A 20,207-nucleotide genomic window follows, 5' to 3' on the forward strand; every position below is an offset into this window, starting at 1 on the left:
CTGGGTGGAACACTGGGCTGAATAACTTGAGCAGGAAAGCCCAGGACAGGAACAGCCGCACCAGGTTTACTCATTTGCATGAACCCTGCATACAGCCTGATGGCTCTCACTTCCTTTGATTATTCTACTAGACACCAGGAGTTGGGCAGGAAGGGAAGTAACTGGTCCAAGGTCACACAATTGGTTAGCAACAGCACCAAGCTAGAGCTCGTATCTCTGCCTCCTGCCTAAGTTTATTTATTTATTTTCTCTGTGCTACACATGACCTCTAACTTGACAAATTGTAAGAGAAGTGCCCAGCTCTTCTTTTCTTCCTGGTACTTAGTTCCATGTCCCTATTCAGGGAAGTAGCATAACATGTACTAAGAGCTTGGGATTTAGAGTTAGAGAAACTTGGGCTTGAGCCTCTCCTCTGCAACTTTCTAGGTATGTGACTTTGGGTGAGTTAATTAACCTCTCTGAGCATCCATTTCCTTGTATGTCAAACAGGGATAATGATAGAATTTCTTGTTTCTCAACAGGTGAGAAGGGGTCTGTTGGACTGACAGGTTTTCCAGGGATTCCAGGTCTCCCTGGTATTCCTGGAGCAAGTGGATTAAAGGGAATTCCTGGGTCGACAGGAAGAGTGGGGCCATCTGGATGGGCTGGTAGCCCTGGTGAAAAAGGTGAGCTGGGGAACCCAGTTCTGGAATTGCCACCCATGCTCCCCAAGGTACATTTTATTTATCCACCTTGTCATTCAAGTGGCTTGTACCAACCTCAGGATTTGAGGTTTCTCAATGAAATCCTTTTAAACCCAGAGAACTCAATCACTCTGCATTACCACAGCATGTTAGGGGCCTTGACACACATTCCCAGATGCTTAGTGGAGAAGGGTTTTGAGTAGGGTCTAAAATTGTAGGATCTTGGGCTTGTCCAAGAAGAGGGCATGCCTGTTAATGCAAAGTTGGGGAAACAGGGGCAGGAAAGAAGCTGGAAGAACCCAGAAAGGGCCCTGGAGTGGTGCGGGAAGAGCTGATATGAAAGAGCTGATATGACATGCTTACCCTGTGTCTAAGCCCCCCTCATGCGGCTTCATTACCTCCATCCCTGCAGGAGACAGAGGTGACCCAGGCCCCTTTGGGATACCCAGTCATCGACCTCCAATGCTGAACCTCCGCTTCAAAGGAGACAAAGGTTCTCAGGGCTCACCTGGAGCCATTGGATTTCCTGGACCCAGAGGTACTGGGGCAGGGAATGGGAAGGAGAAATACCCAAGACAGTTTTCATGACCAAACTGGACTTCTTTACTGGAAAAAAGTCCCCACAGTAGAAGGACCCTCAGAGCAGCAGTGTGGGTGGCAGTGGCTGGTGGGGAGGAGCACGGAGGCCACCTTTCCTGGGCCCGAGGAGTATCTGGACTGTGAGACTGCCAGTTTGCACTGTCCCTGTGGAACTCAGTTTTTGAACCACAGGTGGCTGTGCCCCTGGAGGGGCCAGGCAGATAGTGGGGGGTGGGCACTGAGTGGCTTTCCCACTGAGGAAGCTGGGGTGGCCCTGGCTGGTGCCCCATAAAGCCAAAGGCACCTTCTCCTGCTGCTGCTGCTGCTGCTAAGTTGCTTCAGTCATGTCTGACTCTGTGCGACCCCATAGACGGCAGCCTACCAGGCTTCTCCATCCATGGGATTCTCCAGGCAAGAACACTGGAGTGGGTTGCCATTTCCTTCTCCAATGCATGAAAGTGGAAAGTGAAAGTGAAGTCGCTTAGTCATGTCTGACTCTTAGCGACCCCATGGACTGCAGCCCACCAGGCTCCTCCATCCATGGGATTTTCTGGGCAACAGTACTGGAGTGGGGTGCCATTGCCTTCTCCTGCACCTCCTCCTACCCCAAGCTAACTGTCCCCAAACTTTCCTTTTGCCTGCCTGTGACCCAGGGCACCTGCTGCTTGGGGAACAGATTTTCTTTTGCCCAGAGTGTTTCCCCAAGACTTTTGCTTCTTTCCCAGGTGACAAAGGAGAGGCTGGCCACCCCGGGCCACCAGGCTTGCCTGGAGCTCCTGGCTTCCCCAGCCTCATCAAGGGACTTAGTGGGAGACCAGGCCCCCCTGGCTCCACAGGACTACGGGGCTTACCTGGCCTGAAGGGGTACCCTGGAATTGCAGGTTTCCAAGGAATTCCAGGAGAAAGTGTAAGTGGGCCCAGATCTTTGTCTCCCCACCAGGGAACGGCCTTGATAGCAGGGGGATGGGCCCCTATTGCCCACCTTCCTGATCTCAGCCCACTTCCCATGCCCTCCCTGAGCTAACCCCAACAAGGCACCTCCTTGAGTTGGCCAGGTCTTCTCACTTGTTCCCGAACATCCCCTCTTCCGGGCCTTTGTTCACACTATCTCCCTCACAAGGCAGAGCATCCTCCTTGCAATTGCTGACAACCTGCTGGTCCTTCAGGCCCCAGCCCAGGTACCCGCCCCTCCAGGAGTCCCTGAGTTCCCACCCTGCTGACATCCTACATCTCACACTGCTTCCACTGATCCTGGTTGGTTCTGCCTGGGTCTGATTTCCTCAATGAGATTGTTAGGACTTGAGAGCAAGCCTTGCTTGCTTTTTTGTCTGCATCCCACTGCCAGCATCCCATGTTGAATTTGGCACATCAGAAGAATTCAGTACAGACTATTTGATGTTTTGATTTCAGAAAGATCTTTGTTGCCTCTAGGCAACAACTGGCAAAGAATCAAAGTCAGTTTTTTTTTTCTGGATTTTTTTAAAAGCAGGGTGGTAGGGTAGTTAGCAATGAGACAGGCATAGGCTTGATTCTCCGCTCCATCACTCATTAGCTCTGTGATTTGGGGCATATCACTCCACTTGCTGGAGCCTTGCTTTTCTCATCTGTTCAAAATGGGAATAGTATTCAAACCTTATTCAGCCCATATTGAAGGTTAAGGGAGCAGGTATGTATAAAGCAGGTAGCATTGTATTTGGTACATGACAGACTCTGAATAAATAGTAGCAATAATAGTACTGAAGGGACTAAATAAATTGGATCACAGGACACCTGTGTTCCCTGCAGGCACAGTCCTTGACCTTTAAAAGTATCAGTCCAACTGATAGAGAGAAAACACACACACATACACACACACCTGAAAAAAAGGCAAAAAAAAACAATTCTCAACCTGCTACTTACACACTAGGAAGGATGCAGTCAAAGTGGGAAGGCATTCTGGGAGGGGTCCCAGCATAAGCAGGGGCTCTGAATGAGTAGATATGGCAATGCACAGAAAACCCCAGGTGAATGGGGGGTGTCATGGTTACGGTCCAGGGAGCTAAGTGACCCAAATCAGACTGCCACCCAAGGTCCTGGGTAGCATGTGTCCTTACTGGGTACATCTCAAACCCAAACCATACCAGATGCCAGGGGAGGAACTGGGCCAATTGCAGCCAACATGCCTGCTTCTCAGACTCAATATGTTGGACATTAGCCAGTGAGGACAGTTTTTCTTGTGAAAATTATGGGATTAGACCAAATTCAGACTCCAGTACCTGCCTGCATACAGCCCGCTACCTAGTGGCAGAAAGACTCCACATTCCTTGCAGAACCTGTGGCAGAGGCCTAGCTCCACGTGGGAAGGCCACACTTGTTCTCGTCCATCATGGCTTTGGCATGGGTGGTGATAGCCAAATGTATGCAGAGTGAATCAAGTTCCTGGACTGTCTGTTAGGTTCTGTATTTTCTAAGAGATTTGCTAGAACATCTACACCTTGATTTCCCATGATACCAATTGTGTTAGGCACTGGGAAGTTATGAATGACAAGACCAGGGTTAATCTGTGGATCAAACTCTTCCCCAATTTTTACCATAAATTACCATAAATATGCATTTCTCCCCTTGCATATCAATTTCCCCTCTGCAGGATGCCCCCCTCCTCTCCACCCCAGCCACAGAGTATGCAATGGACAGGTCTCAAGCAATGGCTCAGTGAAGGGAGGGGGAAGAGATGATGGGAGGTCCTGAGTGCTAAGCAGAAATACTGATTTCTGTATTGCTTTGAAGGGTTCACAGGGTCTCAGTGGAGTTCCCGGGCTACCAGGAGCATCTGGTCTCCCAGGTTTAAAAGGTAAGGAGCTTACTTCACTCTGTATACCTGGCTCTAGGTTCATCTACCTCATTACAACTAACTCAAATTCATTCCTTTTGATGGCTGAGTAATATTCCATTGTATACATGTACCACATCTTCTTTATCCATTTATCTGTCAATGAATATCTATGTTCCTTCCACATCCTGACTATTGTAAATAGTGCTGCAATGAACAGGGGGTATATGTGTCTTTTTCAATTATGCTTTTCTCAGGGTATATGCCCAATATATTAATGCATATATATGGAATCTAGGAAGATGGTATTGATTAACATATTTGCAGGGCGGGAATAGAGACACAGACATAGAGAATGGACTTGTGGAGATAGCAGGGGAAGGAGAGGGTGGGACGAACTGAGAGAGTAGCAATGAAATATATACATTCAGTTCAGTTCAGTTCTGTTCAGTTGCTCAGTTGTGTCCAACTCTGCAACCCCATGAATCGCAGCACGCCAAGCCTCCCTGTCCATCACCAACTCCTGGAGTTTACCCATACTCATGTCCATCGAGTCAGTGATGCCATCCAGCCATCTCATCCTCTGCCGTCATCAGGGTCTTTTCTAATGAGTCAACTCTTCGCATGAGGTGGCCAAAGTACTGGAGTTTCAGCTTCAGCATCAGTCCCTCCAATGAACACCCAGGACTGATCTCCTTTAGAATGGACTGGTTGGATCTCCTTGCAGTCCAAGGGACTCTCAAGAGTCTTCTCCAACACCACAGTTCAAAAGCATCAATTCTTTGGTGCTCAGCTTTCTTCACAGTCCAACTCTCACATCCATACATGACCACTGGAAAAACCATAGCCTTGACTAGATGGACCTCTGTTGGCAAAGTAATGTTTCTGCTTTTTAATATGCTATCTAGGTTGGTCATAACTTTCCTTCCAAGGAGTAAGCGTGTTTTAATTTCATGGCTGCAGTCACCACCTGCAGTGGTTTTGGAGCCCAAAGAAATAAAGTCTGACACTGTTTCCCCATTTATTTCCCATGAAGTGATGGGACCAGATGCCATGATCTTAGTTTTCTGAATGTTGAGCTTTAAGCCAACTTTTTCACTCTCCTCTTTCACCTTCATCAAGAGGCTTTTTAGTTCCTCTTCACTTTCTGCCATAAGGGTAGTATCATCTGCATCTCTGAGGTTATTGATATTTCTCCCGGCAATCTTGATTTCAGCTTGTGCTTCTTCCAGCCCAGCATTTCTCATAATGTACTCTGCATATAAGTTAAATAAGCAGGGTGACAATATACAGCCTTGACGTACTCCTTTTCCTATTTGGAACCAGTCTGTTGTTCCATGTCCAGTTCTAACTGTTGCTTCCTGACCTGCATATAGGTTTCTCAAGAGGCAGGTCAGGTATTCCCAACTCTTTCAGAATTTTCCACAGTTTATTGTGATCCATACAGTCAAAGGCTTTGACATAGTCAATAAAGCAGAAATAGATGTTTTTCTGGAACTCTCTTGCTTTTTCGATGATCCAGCGGGTGTTGGCAATTTGATCTCTGGTTCCTCTGCCTTTTCTAAAACCAGCTTGAACATCTGGAAGTTCATGGTTCATGTATTGCTGAAGCCTGGCTTGTACATTACCATATGTAAAATAGCTAGCTAGTGGGAAGTTGCTGTATAACACAGGGAGCTCAACCCGGTGCTCTGTGACAACCTAGATGGGTGGGATGAGGAGGTGGGTGGGAGGGAGGTTCAAGAGGGAGGGGATATATGTTATACTTATGACTGATTCACATTATTGTATGGCAGAAACCAACACAACATTGTAAAGCAATTTATCCTCCAAAAAAAATAATTAAAAAAATTCTTTTGTTAAAGAAAGATAAGGAACATTTCCCCTTTTACTGTGTTTTTCCAGAGCAAAGGTGGATTTCTAACAGGCCCAGGGTTCTCCCTGGGGGAGACTGTGTGTTTACAAGAAAATGAACTAATTTGCACTTCTGCTTTGGCCAAACCCCCTTTGCAATCTTTGTTAGTCAAAAGTAGGCGAATAGCAGTGGTTTGACCCACCTGCCTTCCAGATTCAGCAGCAGAGGACACCCTCAGCTCTAGACAGTCTCCTCTTCTGGTGATATTTTAGGGCTCCTCCTATCGTCTTCTCTGCCCATACCAAGCCTAGTAATGTGTTTCCCAGTGGAGATATGCTGCATGTAGCAGCATTTCTTACCAATAGCCTGGTAGCATCCCAGCCCTGCATTGCAGCATAAAAGCATAACATTTTACCCAATGGGTAATTGTGTCAAGGAGTTTCCCTGGCCGTGATTTTTCCTTCAAAAGATCTTTTTGCTATACCCCAATATAAAAACTTTTTTTCCTATTTGCTGCAAATTGAGCTATACCTTCTCCTGATGAATTAAACAGTATCTTGATATCCCCAGGAGATCAAGGCCAGACACTTGGAATTTCTGGTAGCCCAGGACCCAAGGGACAACCTGGGGAGTCTGGTTTCAAAGGTAAGGCTGCTGTACTTTTGTCTCCTACATTTCACAGACTCCTTAAAACTGAGCATTGGAAGGAATTTTGGAGGCCAAACCTAAGTTCTGCAACTTCTGTCCAGTGCAGAAAAATTCCTACCTGACATATATCCACTCAGAGGCAGTCAACATTTTCCCCAAGCAAACCAGCCTACTTTTTCTTCAAGACTCACAGACTTACAGGATAGTCTAAGACCTTTAAGATAATGGTGTCCACTCCCATAATTTATAGTTATCCAAACTACTTCTGGAACCTTTCCACTCATCACTCCTACTTCTGGGAACACTCAGAACAAGTTTACTTACTTTTTCAGTTGGGCATGTGTGCATGCTAAGTTGCTTCAGTCATGTCCAACTCTGTGTGACCCCATGGATTGTAGCCCACCAGGCTCCTCTGTCAATGGGATTCTCCAGGCAAGAATTCTAGAGTAGGTTGCCATGCCCTTTCAGTTGGGCGGCACCTTTCAAGTATGAAGACAGCTGCCACAATACCTTTCAGAGTTTCTTCATTGGATCCAGCTGCCATGGTGGCTCAAAATGGCTTCACCTTCCTGCCCCTACCCCCACCTCCTGTGGAGGAACATACTCCCTGAACTATATCCTGATCACTCAGCACTTTTCTTGATTTTGTAGGTGTGAAAGGAAAAGACGGACCAGTTGGTGATGTGGGTTTCCCAGGAAACAAAGGTGAAGATGGGAAAGTTGGTATTTCTGGAGATGTTGGCCTTCCTGGCTCCCTAGGTACCATGACACATGACAACTTTATTCTGAAAAATTTCAGATCAGCGTCAAGACTCCTTCTGATTTCTGCCTTTTTTTCATTCTTAGGACTCCCCGGAGTTGCAGGCATGAGAGGAAATCCAGGGCTTCCAGGTTCTCCAGGCCACCCAGGGGCAACTGGGCCCCTGGGTCCCCCTGGCCTAATAGGAACCAAAGGTATGTGTATTAGGGCGTGGCAGTGGGGAAAAGGGTCCTTTCCTCAAAAAAGGGTAGTAACTACTTTCTATTAGGAGACCCTAGCTGGGGTTAAGCCATATCCAGGGGAGTCATTGACTGAGCTGCATGAGAGGTAATGGGAAAGGAGGAAGAAAGGAGGACGGGCATGAGTGGAAGCAGGAAAACATGGGGTCCATGGAGAGCAGAGTTAGGAAGGAAGATCACCGCCCTGGCATAGGTAGCCTTTCCCTGACTGAGAGAGCGGGCAGCAAGTCTCTGGGAGCTGGCAACTCAAGGTCTTGGCATTGCCACTCTGAGTTCTTCTTGAAGTTACCTAATTATCTACCATCCTGGAGGAGGGCATGGCAACCCACTCCAGTATTCTTGCCTAGAGAATCCCATGGACAGAGGAGCCTGGCGGGCTACAGTCCATAGGGTCGCAAAGAGTCGGACATGACTAAAGTGACTTAGCACAGGACAGCACTGCTCTTAAAGCTATGTGTACATGCATGTTCAGTCGCTCAGTCAAGTCTGACTCTTTGCAACCCCTTAGACTGTAGCCCACCAGGCTCCTCTGTCCATGGGATTCTCCAGACAAGAATACTGGAGTGGGTTGCAGTGCCCTCCTTCAGAGGATCTTTCCAACCCAGGGATCAAACCCTTATCTCACGTCTCCTGAATCAGCAGGCAGGTTCTTTGCCATTAGCGCCACCTGGGAGCTGGTCTCTAATGAGAGGCAGAAACACTTAGGGTGGAAGGTAGAGACTAAGGGTGGTCCAGTCTCCCTTAGGGCATTAATTAATGCTTCAAGAATGCTCAGGACCTTTGAAATGAGGACTTTGCAGTGCCCTCGGGGGCAGGACCTTTTGCTGACCCTTCATGATTCAGAGTTGCTGGAATCATTTCTGATCTTCTCTCCCCTCAGGTTTCCCTGGACTTCCAGGTTTACATGGACTGAATGGGCTTCCAGGAACCAAGGGGACTCATGGAACTCCAGGTAAGCAAGACCCTGGAAGGCAAGGAGGAGAACACCAACTCTTCCAGAAGCCTGATGGGGCTGATCTTGAGTTCTAGGCCACAATGTATCCCATATCCTTAGACTCCTAGATGTCCTTAGTATGAGTGAGTGGAAGTCGCTCAGTCGTGTCTGACTCTTTGCGACCCCATGGACTTATACAGTCCATGGAATTCTCCAGGCCAGAATACTGAAGTGGGTAGCCTTTCCCTTCTCCAGAGGATCTTCCCAACCCAGGGATCGAACCCAGGTCTCCCACATTGCAGGTGGAGTCTTTACCAGCTGAGCCACAAGGGAAGCCCAAAACAGTGGTTAGAGGTGGCTAGATTAGAGTTTTATATAAATTTGGTTAACATTTATTGAGCATTAGGCTAAATATTATACCTGAATTACCTTATTTACTGGAGTGGGTAGCCTTTCCCTTCTCCAGGGGATCTTCCCAACCCAAGGATTGAACCCAGGTCCTCCACATTGCAGGCATATTCTTACCGGCTGAGCCACAAGGGAAGCCCAAGAATACTGGAGTGGGTAGCCTATCCCTTCTCCAGCAGTTGAACCAGGGTCTCCTGCATTGCAGGAGATTCTTTACCAACTGAGCTATCAGGGAAGCCCTTTAGATGTCCTTGCCAGCCCCCAGTTGGGGATGCCTTGATGTGTGTGTGTGGGGGGGGGGGGGCAGGAGGGGTAGAAAGTTGAATGGAGTTTGTCTTTCTACCTGCATCAGCTCTCCTCCCTATCATTTCAGCCCTCAGCCTCTGGTGTCTGTGAGGCAGACTCCCTGCAAGTGAGCTGGGCACAAGGGCCTCAGCCCCACTGAGTTGTGTCCCCGCATCTCTCTGCATCTCCTCCTAGGACCTAGTATAACCGGTGTGCCTGGGCCAGCTGGCTTGCCTGGTCCCAAAGGGGAAAAAGGTTCTCCAGGAATTGGCATCGGAGCCCCAGGAAAGCCAGGTATAAGAGGACCCAAAGGTAGTCAAGGTAAGTAAGCCCAAGTTACACTTGGCTGGGCAGCCAGGGTTGGGGTTCCTTGGGGTCATGTGGCTCCCAGGGATGAGTTGTGCATGTCTTTACATCTCTGGGGATTTCAGAACCCAACTACTGACAAAAAGAGGGTAGGCTCCACCTCAGGCTTTCCCAGGAAGGGGTGTCAGAGAGCAGTTCAATGAGTCCTCTCTAGCCTCCAGCTTCCCTCCAGCTCTCCCTTATTAACCACAGGGCCTTTCTTTCTCACTTTGTCAGAGTCTAGTTTTAATGGTCCTGAGGGACTGGGCTTGTCCACTTAGCGAGAGGTTTTCCAGAAATCTCTTGGTGTCCAGGGCAGTTGGCAGTCATGGGGCCCTGAGAAGACAGTTGTGGCTGCTGGAAGGAAGCCAAGACTAAGAGGATAAATATCTCCCTAGGATAGGCACACAGCAAGCAGTTAATTAGGATTTACTGGGTTTACTAGAAATAGATTTCACCTTAATCTCAGCCCCTGACTCATCACATAGTCTGAAGTCCCTTTCTGAGTCTCCCTTCCCCTACTTCTCGGGCTTCCCTGATGGCTCAAACAGTAAAGAATCTGCCTCCAATGAAGGAGACCTGGGATCAATCCCTGGGTCAGGAAGATCCCCTGGAGATGGGCATAGCTACCCACTCCAGTATTCTTGCCTGGAGAATTCCATGGACAGAGGAGCCTGGTGGGCTACAGTCCATGGGTCACAGAGAATCAGACACAACCGACTGACTTTCACTTTCACTTTTTTCACTTCCCCCACCTCTCAAATAATAAGAATGAATTCTGATTCTTTAACTCTCCTTAGAAATGTTGTAGAGATGCATATACCTCCCACTCAGTGTAGAACAAGACATTCATTTCATGCATCACCATAGCTGAGAGCAGGGGCTCTGAAGTCGGACTACTGGATTCAAATCCCAGCTCTCCTTCTCACTAGCTACATGACCTTGAACAAGCAGGTTACTCACCCCTCCATCCCAAAGGAACCCATAGGTTTCCTTTTCTATAAAATGTGAATAAGAGAATCTACCCTATATATTTGGTGAAACATCAATGAGGAGTGAGGTAATACATATGGAAGCACCTAGCACAGTGCATGGCAGCTTCCCTGGTGGCTCAGGTGGTAAAGAATCCGCCTGCAATGCAGGAATCCTGGGTCTGATCCCTGGGTCGAGAAGAGCCTCTGGAGAAGGAAATGGCAACCCACTTCAGTGTTCTTGCCTGGGAAATCCCATGACAGAGGAGCCTGGCAGGCTTCAGTCCATGGGGTCACAAAAGAGTCAGACATGACTGAGCGACTAAGCACCTTACACCTTAGCATGGCACGTAGTAGTTGGTCAAGAAACATTGGCCATTCTACTATCACATGTTACCTGGGGAAATCATGTATGCAAAATGTTCTGTTCCTCATAGTTCTGGGGCCTGATGTCCAGCACATCACTTTATGCATTTATGTGCATGTTTGTATAATCTGCGTAGGTTTTCCAGGAACTATATTCATGCATTAATTCATTTCCAGCTGCATTTTATGTTGGGGCATCTGCTGTCTCTGTGTTTACTCTTTCCTTTGTCTGGACCAACCTGTACTTTTCTGAAAGCCAGCAGTTTCTCCAGAAGTGAGGGCTTAGGAAGGGAAGCTTTATGGCTTCTTTGGCAGGAGATAGAGAAAGGTCTGGGTCCTGGGTGGAAGCACAGGCATGCCTTTTCTGTTTTTAAATCTTGACTATGAATTCCTGGTCATTACATTATTCATTGCCTTTGGCTATCTGAGGTAATAAAACCACAAATACAAATGCAGCAAACAGCACATGTCAAGATGGATACATTTCAGGTGCATAATGTTGAAGGGGGAGAAAGGGGAAGTTGAAGAGGAATATGTTTAGTGTGATTCCAACCAATATGTTGTTTAGGGATGCAAATATGCATGGATATTCAAACTGTGATGAAAAGGGAATGATGAACACAAACCTCAGGACTGGTTGCCTCTGGGAGGGAGGGAAGATGGTAAAATCTGTAAAGGGTCTGAAAAGAACAACCTAGAGGGATGCGATGGGGTGGGAGGCAGGTTCCAGAGGGAGGGGACTTATGTACACCTATGGCTGCTTCACGATGATGTATGGCAGATGCCAACACAACATTGAAAGCAATTATACTCCAATTAAAAATAAATAAACTTAAAACAAAAAAGCCAGGAAAGAAAAAGAAATTCAAAGGTATTGCTATCTTCTTTTCCTTAAATTGGGTGGTTGGAACACAGATGTTCATTCTATCTAGATGATTGTTTACATATGGTTTATAAATATTCTTCTCTTCTTCTCAGTATCTAATTAAAAGAATTTGTTTTAAAACATACATATCAAATATCATATCCCCCAACAGTAACTGAATCTCTAATTTGATTATAGAAATCAATGTATAACAAAGGTTTACCCCTTAGGAAATTTCCTAGGAGCAAACCCTGTCCCTACAATACATTTATCTAAATAACATTAAATTATGCCATTGATTTCCATATTTGCAGTATATACTTGAGAGGCCACATTAGTATATTTTGGGTTTTTTTTTAGGGCTGTGATGATGGAATAAGTTGGGAAAATATGCCATCTTGCATTTCCATCATGTGATCACTGAAAATACCTCATTCTTAAAGAAACACTTGAGCTTTTTTTTTTTAACTATGTGAGGTCAGTAGTACCTTTATTTCAGGTTTAATAATATATTAGTGTAATTTTAAAATCAAGAAACAGTTCGAAAAGAGGAGTTGGCTGTAAAAATTGCCATGGAAACAAACTTTATAATCTGTGCCTAGCCCACACTTACTCTACTATATGTGGTGTCTTGTTTACTTGTTTTGCATAATTTCAGCCCATATATATGTATAGATATATGAAGATATATCTTCAGGACAAAAATACAGTATGTCTTTCTTTTCAGATTTTTACCTTTATGAAAATAAAAACTACTTCAAAGACTCATCAAGACATAACTAAAAGTAGTACCATGTGGTTTTGTGACTAGTTTTGCTTTTTGTTTTTACTTTGTTTCTTTTCCAGACTTCTAATAGTTGGAGACTTATTGATATTTATTTTTTCCTCATTTATGTTTCATCAGTATTCAATTAATCAATGAGCTATTAATGATGCCCAAATTAACCAATCTGCCATCTTCCCTTACAAGTTTTCATGGATTTTCTATTTCTTAGCAAAATATGAGAAAGTCTACATTAATATTTTCAGCTTTTTGGTCAGAACAATCAAATGCAACATTAATATTTTGGTATTTTCTTGTCACAAACAAGAATCTCAACCAGCAAAACAGTTTATCAATCAATTTGAATTAATTCCTCTTCATTTAAATACCTTCTAGAATATACCAAAGTAATAAATACACTCCTTCCATGTTACAAGAATAAAATAGATTTCTGCATTTGTATATGTGGCTTTGATATGTTTTCCCAGCAAGATTATCATCTATGTTTTTGATGTATGCATATTACATACATCTTCTATAATCTGTTGAAATTTTTTTGGTTTTGAACCTAATAGAAATCATCCCACAAACAGAAATTTGAGCAAATATTATGTACATAGGCCAGTAAGTGGCTATTTTCCTTGGCCAAACGGAGAAGGGATTTAGGCAATTAAGAAAGCATTTAGCTAATATCATGAATCACCTATAACACTGGTTTCCAGCTTGCCTGGAAGACCCAGAAATTAGCCAGATAAGACACCAGGGGTCTCAGCACCCTTCCCACCTCCATTCTGCTGGAGCAGGTGAGGTTCTCTTCTGACTGGTTAGGGGCTACACCCTACCTCCGTCTATAACCTTCTCTGGTCAGCAGCAGACAAGACTGGCTAACTGAATGAAACATTATACAATAGGGACAGTAGGTGTAAAAACACCTCAGGGAACTTCAGTTCCAAGTGCTACAGTTATACCTTCTTTTCTTCCTGATTTTGGGGAAATCTGTTTACCATATTTCTATTACCAGAGAGGTTGGAGAGCTAGAACTTTCTGAGGCTCTATTCATCCCAATTCAATGCCAGTGGGGCCTCTCTGAGCTCCTGTCAGCTGTTTGGGGCCACTGGCTGCCAAGGGAGGAGCAAGGGATAAGAGCCCTCTCTGCTGGCCTAGGCTGCTCTGGCTGCTACCTAATGGCTTCCATTTTCTCTGAGAGAGCCTGGCCCTCTCTTAGGTACACAAAGCCCCTGCAGCCCCTTTTATTTATTCTTTGCAGGTTTTCCAGGTCTCCAGGGCGCCGCTGGTCTCCCCGGTGCACTGGGCCTCTCCTTGCCTTCAGTCATAGAAGGACAGCCTGGTGACCCTGGGCGACCAGGTCTAGATGGAGAACGAGGTAAAGCCAGGAAGCCCAAAAAAGGCTGGCATTGCCTTGTCTACAGTCCAGCCTCACACCCCTCCCGCTGCAGGGACACAGGGGACCAGAATGGGCTACATTTTGCTAAAAGGGTTTGGGAAGGTCTGGTCACTGGGGCCCCACAGAAGGCGAGGGAACATTATTTGCCTTGGGAATGGGCTTTGGCTTCCTATCAATGTCAAGGCCTTCCACAGCGGCCGTTTCCTCTGTCCCCTGCCCTCATCCCTCTTCCTATCTTATTCCTAGGCCGCCCAGGCCCTCCTGGGCCCCCAGGCCCCCCTGGGCCTGCCTCAGATCAAGGCGACCCTGGAGACCCTGGCTTCCCTGGAATTCCTGGCCCTCAAGGGCCCAAAGGAGACCAAGGAATTCCAGGTTTCTCTGGCCTCCCTGGAGAGCTAGGATTGAAAGGTATGACTGCATGGCTGGCAACTGGGCCCTTTCCCACTCCACAGTTGGAGATGGCCCCTTCCTGCCACCCTGTGAACAGAGACCGGCTGATGATGCTCTTCCGGCCTTTGTCTCTGCTTAATCTCAAGCCCCCTTCCCCCACCAGCACCACCGTGCCAGGCCCTGACTTGCTTTCCTTTGGGCTTTGCCAGGCATGAGAGGTGAGCCTGGCTTCATGGGGACTCCAGGCAAGGTTGGACCACCTGGAGACCCAGGACTTCCCGGGATGAAGGGGAAGGCGGGGCCAAGAGGTGAGTTGAGAGCATGTTCCTGAGTTCGAGGGAGGGCTTGGAGTGAGATTCTTTCAGGAGTCATTTATCACCGTGCCAGAAACGGAGTTTGTCCACCTCGGGAATACCTCTGCCACCATCAGCTCCCAGGACTGAAGGCCACTGCTGCCTTGCAACCATGAATCCTACCACTGATCTCCCCTCTCTGCATCATTTCTGCATTAGTGTGTACTGGGCTGGCACTCAGTTACCACTTATCCATTTGCTGAATCCAGAAATGAAGCCTGTCTTTTACACCACTCCCCTCAATCACACACATCCAATCCTATTAGCAACTCCTGGGGGCTGTGTTTCCAGAATGGGCCTTGCATCCACTCCCCTCTCATCACCTCCACCAATACCTCTCAGATCCAAGCCACCAACATTTCTCATGTGAATCACTGTGGTGACCTGCTGACTGGTCTCCGTGCTTTCATTATGCACCTCCCCCAACAATCGTTTCTCCAGACTGTGGTGGGAGAGGTCTTATAAAAGCAGAAATCATCCATTGGTATCCCATGGCATCCCTCATCACCAGCTTTTACCCTTTGCTGCTCACTGTGCTTTTCTCACACTGGCCTCTTTCTGTTATCCAAAAACATCACACCCTGGCTGGCCACAGGGCCTTTGCACATGCTAGTTCTACTTCCTGGAATACTACCTCCAGCCCCTTCTAATGCTTTAATAATCTCAGCTTAGGTGTCACTGATTGTAAAAGGCCACTTATCACTAAAGCAGGTTCTCTCGGAGAAGGCAATGGCACCCCACTCCAGTACTCTTGCCTGGAAAATCCCATGGACAGAGGAGCCTCGTAGGCTGCAGTCCATGAGGTCGCTAAGAGTCGGACACGACTAAGCAACTTCACTTTCACTTTTCACTTTCATGCATTGGAGAAGGAAATGGCAACCCACTCCAATGTTCTTGCCTGGAGAATCCCAGGGACGGGGGAGCCTGGTGGGCTGCCATCTATGGGGTTGCACAGAGTCGGACACGACTGAAGTGACTTAGCAGCAGCAGGTTCTCTACCCTGTAGCCCTCTCTGCTCCATCCCACAGTCACTGCACTCTCCATTTCCTTTGTAGCACTTTTCACAATTTGCAGTAAGGTTAATGGTTTTTGTCAGGTTATGCATATTTCATCTTTATCAACAGACCATTGTCTCATAAAGGTCTTACTCACTGCTCTATCCCCTCATCTACCAGGGACTAGAACTCAGTAGGCACTCAAGCAAATTGACTTATTTGGCTTCTATCAATAAGCCAGCTGGTTGAGTTTGAGGTCCTAGGCTGTGATGCCAACTGAACCTCCAGGGGCCTTCCCTAGCCACCTCCTCTGCCTCTGCCTGACATTTCCGTTTCTTCCACCCTCCCACAGGCTTATCTGGCCCTCGAGGTGCTCCTGGACACACACCCATTGCAGAAGCCATCCAGGCTCCCCCTGGACCCATGGGTCTTCCAGGCATTGATGGAATCCCTGGCCTCATGGGAGACCCTGGGGTCCAAGGACCTGTGGGCCTACAAGGTGAGTAGGGTGCCAGGGAAAGGGAACTTAGTTGGGAGCTGAGATGGCTTTGATTGGGATGCTGAAGCAACTGGCTAGGAACCCCGCAGCTTCAAGGGGGTAGCTTCATCAAGCATTTCCTTGGTTTCCTCACAAAGCTCCCAATCTTCTTGCCAGGAAGGAGGGCCCCCAGGGCCAGCAATTGTACTTGGCTTCAGAGAACGTGGGCAGAGCACAATAGCTAATCCAGACAGCTTGTCCCTCACTAATGTGCTGCTGCAGAAAGGAGGGAGTATGGTGGGCAATAAAAAGAAAGGGAGAAAACCCAGGGTTGGGGGACAGAAAATCCAGCTTCTAATTCCAGTTTTGCCTCAACTGGAGTAAGCTAACAGTCTCTCTAGGCCTCAGTGTCCTCATTTCTGACTCGGGACCCCAGCATTTGCCCTGTGTCCTTCCCAGAGTTGCTGGGAGGATGAGAGGAAGTGAGGACAGGTGTGTGAAGGGGCTCAGAAGGGCTAAGTTCAGAGTGGGGTCCCAGGGCCGAGCTACCCAGACGTGAACTAAGGACTAGCCTGGGAGGCTCAGCCCTGTCCTCAGCCTGCACTCCCAGGTGATGGCCAAATCTGCCCTCTTCTGGTGAGTCCTGGGCATGACACACAAGTCCCCTTTCTCCAGGGAAGACCTGGAGAAGTCCCTCTTCCTCCACATTGAGTACCCCACTGTGGGCCTTCTCTCCTTGCAGGATCTAAAGGTTTACCTGGCATCCCTGGCAAAGATGGCGCCAGTGGACTCCCTGGCCCACCTGGGGCTCTTGGTGATCCTGGTCTCCCTGGACTACAAGGCCCTCCAGGATTTGAAGGTCTGGCAATGTCAGCACTAGCAGGCAGAGGGCTTCTATAAGGGTTTGAGGCTTGGTAGTGAGTCAAAATCTCAAATCTTGGAATTAGGAAATCTGGCAGTAAAGCTTGACACTACTAGGAGGCTGGAAAACTGGGCTCTCATCCATTCACGCCGACTCCATTCTGAGCTGTGACGGATCAGAGCCCTACATTCCAGAAGGTGAAAAACTGTTCCAAATAGTTCTCTGGGTTCTCTTCCAGCTCTTAAGAGCTATGACTCCCCTGCCCTGCACCAACCCCCTTCTACCAAGGGATTCTGATGTGGACAGAAGGGGGGTTGGTTCCAGGGAGAAGAAAAACTGAGGTAAGATATAGCTGTTCTGCTACTTACCTCCTTTTATATAAAAAATGGCAAATCAACATTCCTGAGGCTCACAGGAAAAGTGCCATGATTGTTAGCTATGCCTGACAGGAAAGGAGGGTGTGATTTTGCCTCGCTAACCCCAGCTCTGCCTTTGCTGCCTTTGATTCAGTGAGTCCTCAGTTATCTCCTATGAAAGCCTGCAACGCCAGCCTGAGAAGTAGCCCTCTCTGCTCATCCCATCCCAGAGAACCCAAGGTTGGGTGACTGTGGAAGAAAAACTGGGTCGTGTGCTTTTCAAAATGAGGACTCTCTAGCCAGATACATCTGAGTTGGCATTCTAGTTCTACCACTTACTAGCTGTAGGTAGTGAGAGTCAGTTTCATTATCCACAAATTGGAGAGATGAGGTTGTAAGGATTGAGTGAGCTAATGCTTGTACATAATGGCCCCTGCTCAACGCTTGCCACCAAGTGAGTACCTGCTGTTATTATTGGCTGTACCTGGCTCACCCCTTTTCTGCTCTCTCCATCTCAGGAGCTCCAGGGAAGCCGGGCCCCTTCGGGAGGGCTGGAGTGCCTGGACAGAGCCTGAGAGTGGGCTACACCTTGGTGAAGCACAGCCAGTCAGAACAGGTGCCCCTGTGCCCCAGCGGGATGAGCCAGCTCTGGGTGGGTTACAGCCTGCTGTTCGTGGAGGGGCAAGAGAAAGCCCACAACCAGGACCTGGGTAGGTACCAGCTCCCACAACCACCCCTGGCCATCTGTCCCCACAAGTACCACTCCTTGTTCCTCCCAACCATTGGTGGGCCCATGTTGGATAGTGGGTTATAAGTACCAGGTCTAGAGTCATTCATGCAGATCTGGGTTCAAACCCTGGCTCTGCCACTTACTCTGGACATGTTATTCAACCTATTTTACCTTCTGCCTCCTTCTCAATGGAACAAGGCTAATTCTAGTACCTGTCTCATAGGTTGGAGTGAGGATTACAAAAATCACCCATGTAAAATGCTTAGAACAGTGTTTTACATATATTTGTTGTTGTTGAGTTGCTAAGTCGTCGACTCTTTGTGACCCCATAGACTGCAGCACACCAGGCTCCTCTGTCCTACACTATCTCCCAGAGTTTGTGCAAATTCATGTCCATGAGTCAGTTATGCCATCTAACTATCTCATCCTCTGTCACCCCTTCTCCTTTTGCTTCAGTCTTTCTCAGCATCAGGGTCTTTTCCAATGAGTCAGCTCTTTGCATCAGATGGCCAAAGTATTGGAGCTTCAGCATCAGTCCTTCCAATGAATATTTAGGGTTGATTTCCTTTAGGATTGACTGGTTTGATCTGCTTGCAGACCAAAGGAGTCTCAAGAATCTTCTCCAGCACCACAATTCAAAAGCATTAACCATCCATTAAATAGTAATGATTAGTGCTAAGGTGCTTAGTCACCCATTTGTATCTGACTCTTTGCGACCCCAAGGATTGTAGCCCATCAGTTTCTTCCATCCATGGGATTTCCAGACAAGAATACTGGAGTGGGTTGCCATTCCCTTCTCCAGGATGTTTCAGACCCAGGTATTAAACCCAGGTCTCTTGCCTTGAAGGCAGATTCTTTACCATCTGAGCCACCAGGAAAGCAATTAGTAGTAGTAATAATAATATGATCTGTGAGTAACAATGATTATCCCAGAATTAACTGAATTGTCTTCAGGTGTGCTGAGTGTGAAATGTAGACTCACTCTATTAAATGTTGGTTTTACAAAATGGGTTGATTTAGGGAGTCTTCATTCAGTTTCTAAAAAGATTCTTTTCATTATCCAATTTCTCTGGTACACAGAAAGTAAGATTTGATCAGCAGACATCAGGGTGTAGTCCAGGACCGGAAGGAGAGGCAACCATGCTCTGGAACAAGCAGTTGGATATGAATCCAAACCACAATCTAGTCCAGTCGTAGTGGCTCCGAGGACAATCCCAGCCTGGTCCCTCAGCCAGACCTTACCTGCTCCTGCCTATCTTCTCTCCTTCCAGGGTTTGCTGGCTCCTGCCTGCCCCGCTTCAGCACCATGCCATTCATCTACTGCAACATCAATGAAGTGTGCCACTATGCCCGACGGAATGATAAGTCCTACTGGCTCTCCACCACCGCCCCCATCCCTATGATGCCGGTCGGCCAGACACAGATCCCCCAGTACATCAGCCGCTGCTCTGTGTGTGAGGCGCCCTCGCAAGCCATTGCTGTGCACAGCCAGGACATCACCATCCCACAGTGCCCCCTGGGCTGGCGCAGTCTGTGGATTGGGTACTCCTTCCTCATGGTGAGGCCCCACACTGCCCCTTCCCCCAGGGTAAAGGCCGAGGGTAGGGAGTGCTTGGAGGGAAATCCTGAAATCGAGTGCTGAGGGAGCTGGGTGACACGAGGGCCAGAACTTTAGGCCAAATATGAGGCCCATCTGTACTCAACAGGTGACACGCCCCCTCATGGGCGTGGTACAGATTGCAAGTAAGAGTTCCAATAAAGGTGACTTCAGAGTAGGAGCTGTTAACAGATCCATGAGGGGATGGGCCCATGGTCTAACCCCCTGGTAGACTATTCCATGCTCTCTCCCTTCTCTGGAAAACACCATCATGGGCTTGGAGCAAAGGGTTCTGAGAACTGCATTCTGAATCCCACTGAATTTTCTTTAATTCAGCCTTTCTCAGATTTCTTCGTCAGTGGAAATCTGCCAGGGGCACTAGCATACTTGGGGGACTTGGCGGGCATCAGCAGTCTGAGAGAAGCTGTCTAGCATGTAGCCACAGCCCAGGAACTGTGGGCTAGGAGGGCACTCGGGAGCTCAGAGGGGGCACTCCTGGCCCTGAGGCGGTGACAAGGATCCAAAACACAG

The 20,207-nt window shown here is 47.7% G+C and overlaps 1 protein-coding gene across 2 annotated transcripts in view; it reads left to right on the forward strand.

Moving 5' to 3' along the window:
• The window catches only part of COL4A6 (collagen type IV alpha 6 chain), a 337,616-nt gene that overhangs the window by 315,698 nt on the left and 1,711 nt on the right, over positions 1-20,207 (forward strand). For both annotated transcript variants that reach the window (XM_027534988.1, XM_027534989.1), the window contains 16 exons: positions 522-665; positions 1,096-1,221; positions 1,988-2,169; positions 4,029-4,092; positions 6,497-6,571; positions 7,226-7,333; positions 7,421-7,528; positions 8,454-8,525; positions 9,396-9,521; positions 13,778-13,894; positions 14,162-14,323; positions 14,515-14,613; positions 16,006-16,152; positions 16,874-16,990; positions 17,868-18,059; positions 19,351-19,637. In XM_027534988.1, coding sequence (XP_027390789.1) covers positions 522-665; positions 1,096-1,221; positions 1,988-2,169; positions 4,029-4,092; positions 6,497-6,571; positions 7,226-7,333; positions 7,421-7,528; positions 8,454-8,525; positions 9,396-9,521; positions 13,778-13,894; positions 14,162-14,323; positions 14,515-14,613; positions 16,006-16,152; positions 16,874-16,990; positions 17,868-18,059; positions 19,351-19,637 — 2,126 coding nt within the window. The remainder of the gene's footprint in view (positions 1-521; positions 666-1,095; positions 1,222-1,987; positions 2,170-4,028; positions 4,093-6,496; positions 6,572-7,225; positions 7,334-7,420; positions 7,529-8,453; positions 8,526-9,395; positions 9,522-13,777; positions 13,895-14,161; positions 14,324-14,514; positions 14,614-16,005; positions 16,153-16,873; positions 16,991-17,867; positions 18,060-19,350; positions 19,638-20,207) is intronic.

Source organism: Bos indicus x Bos taurus, chromosome X (assembly GCF_003369695.1).
Source record: "Bos indicus x Bos taurus breed Angus x Brahman F1 hybrid chromosome X, Bos_hybrid_MaternalHap_v2.0, whole genome shotgun sequence".
NCBI classification, from domain to species: domain Eukaryota; kingdom Metazoa; phylum Chordata; class Mammalia; order Artiodactyla; family Bovidae; genus Bos; species Bos indicus x Bos taurus.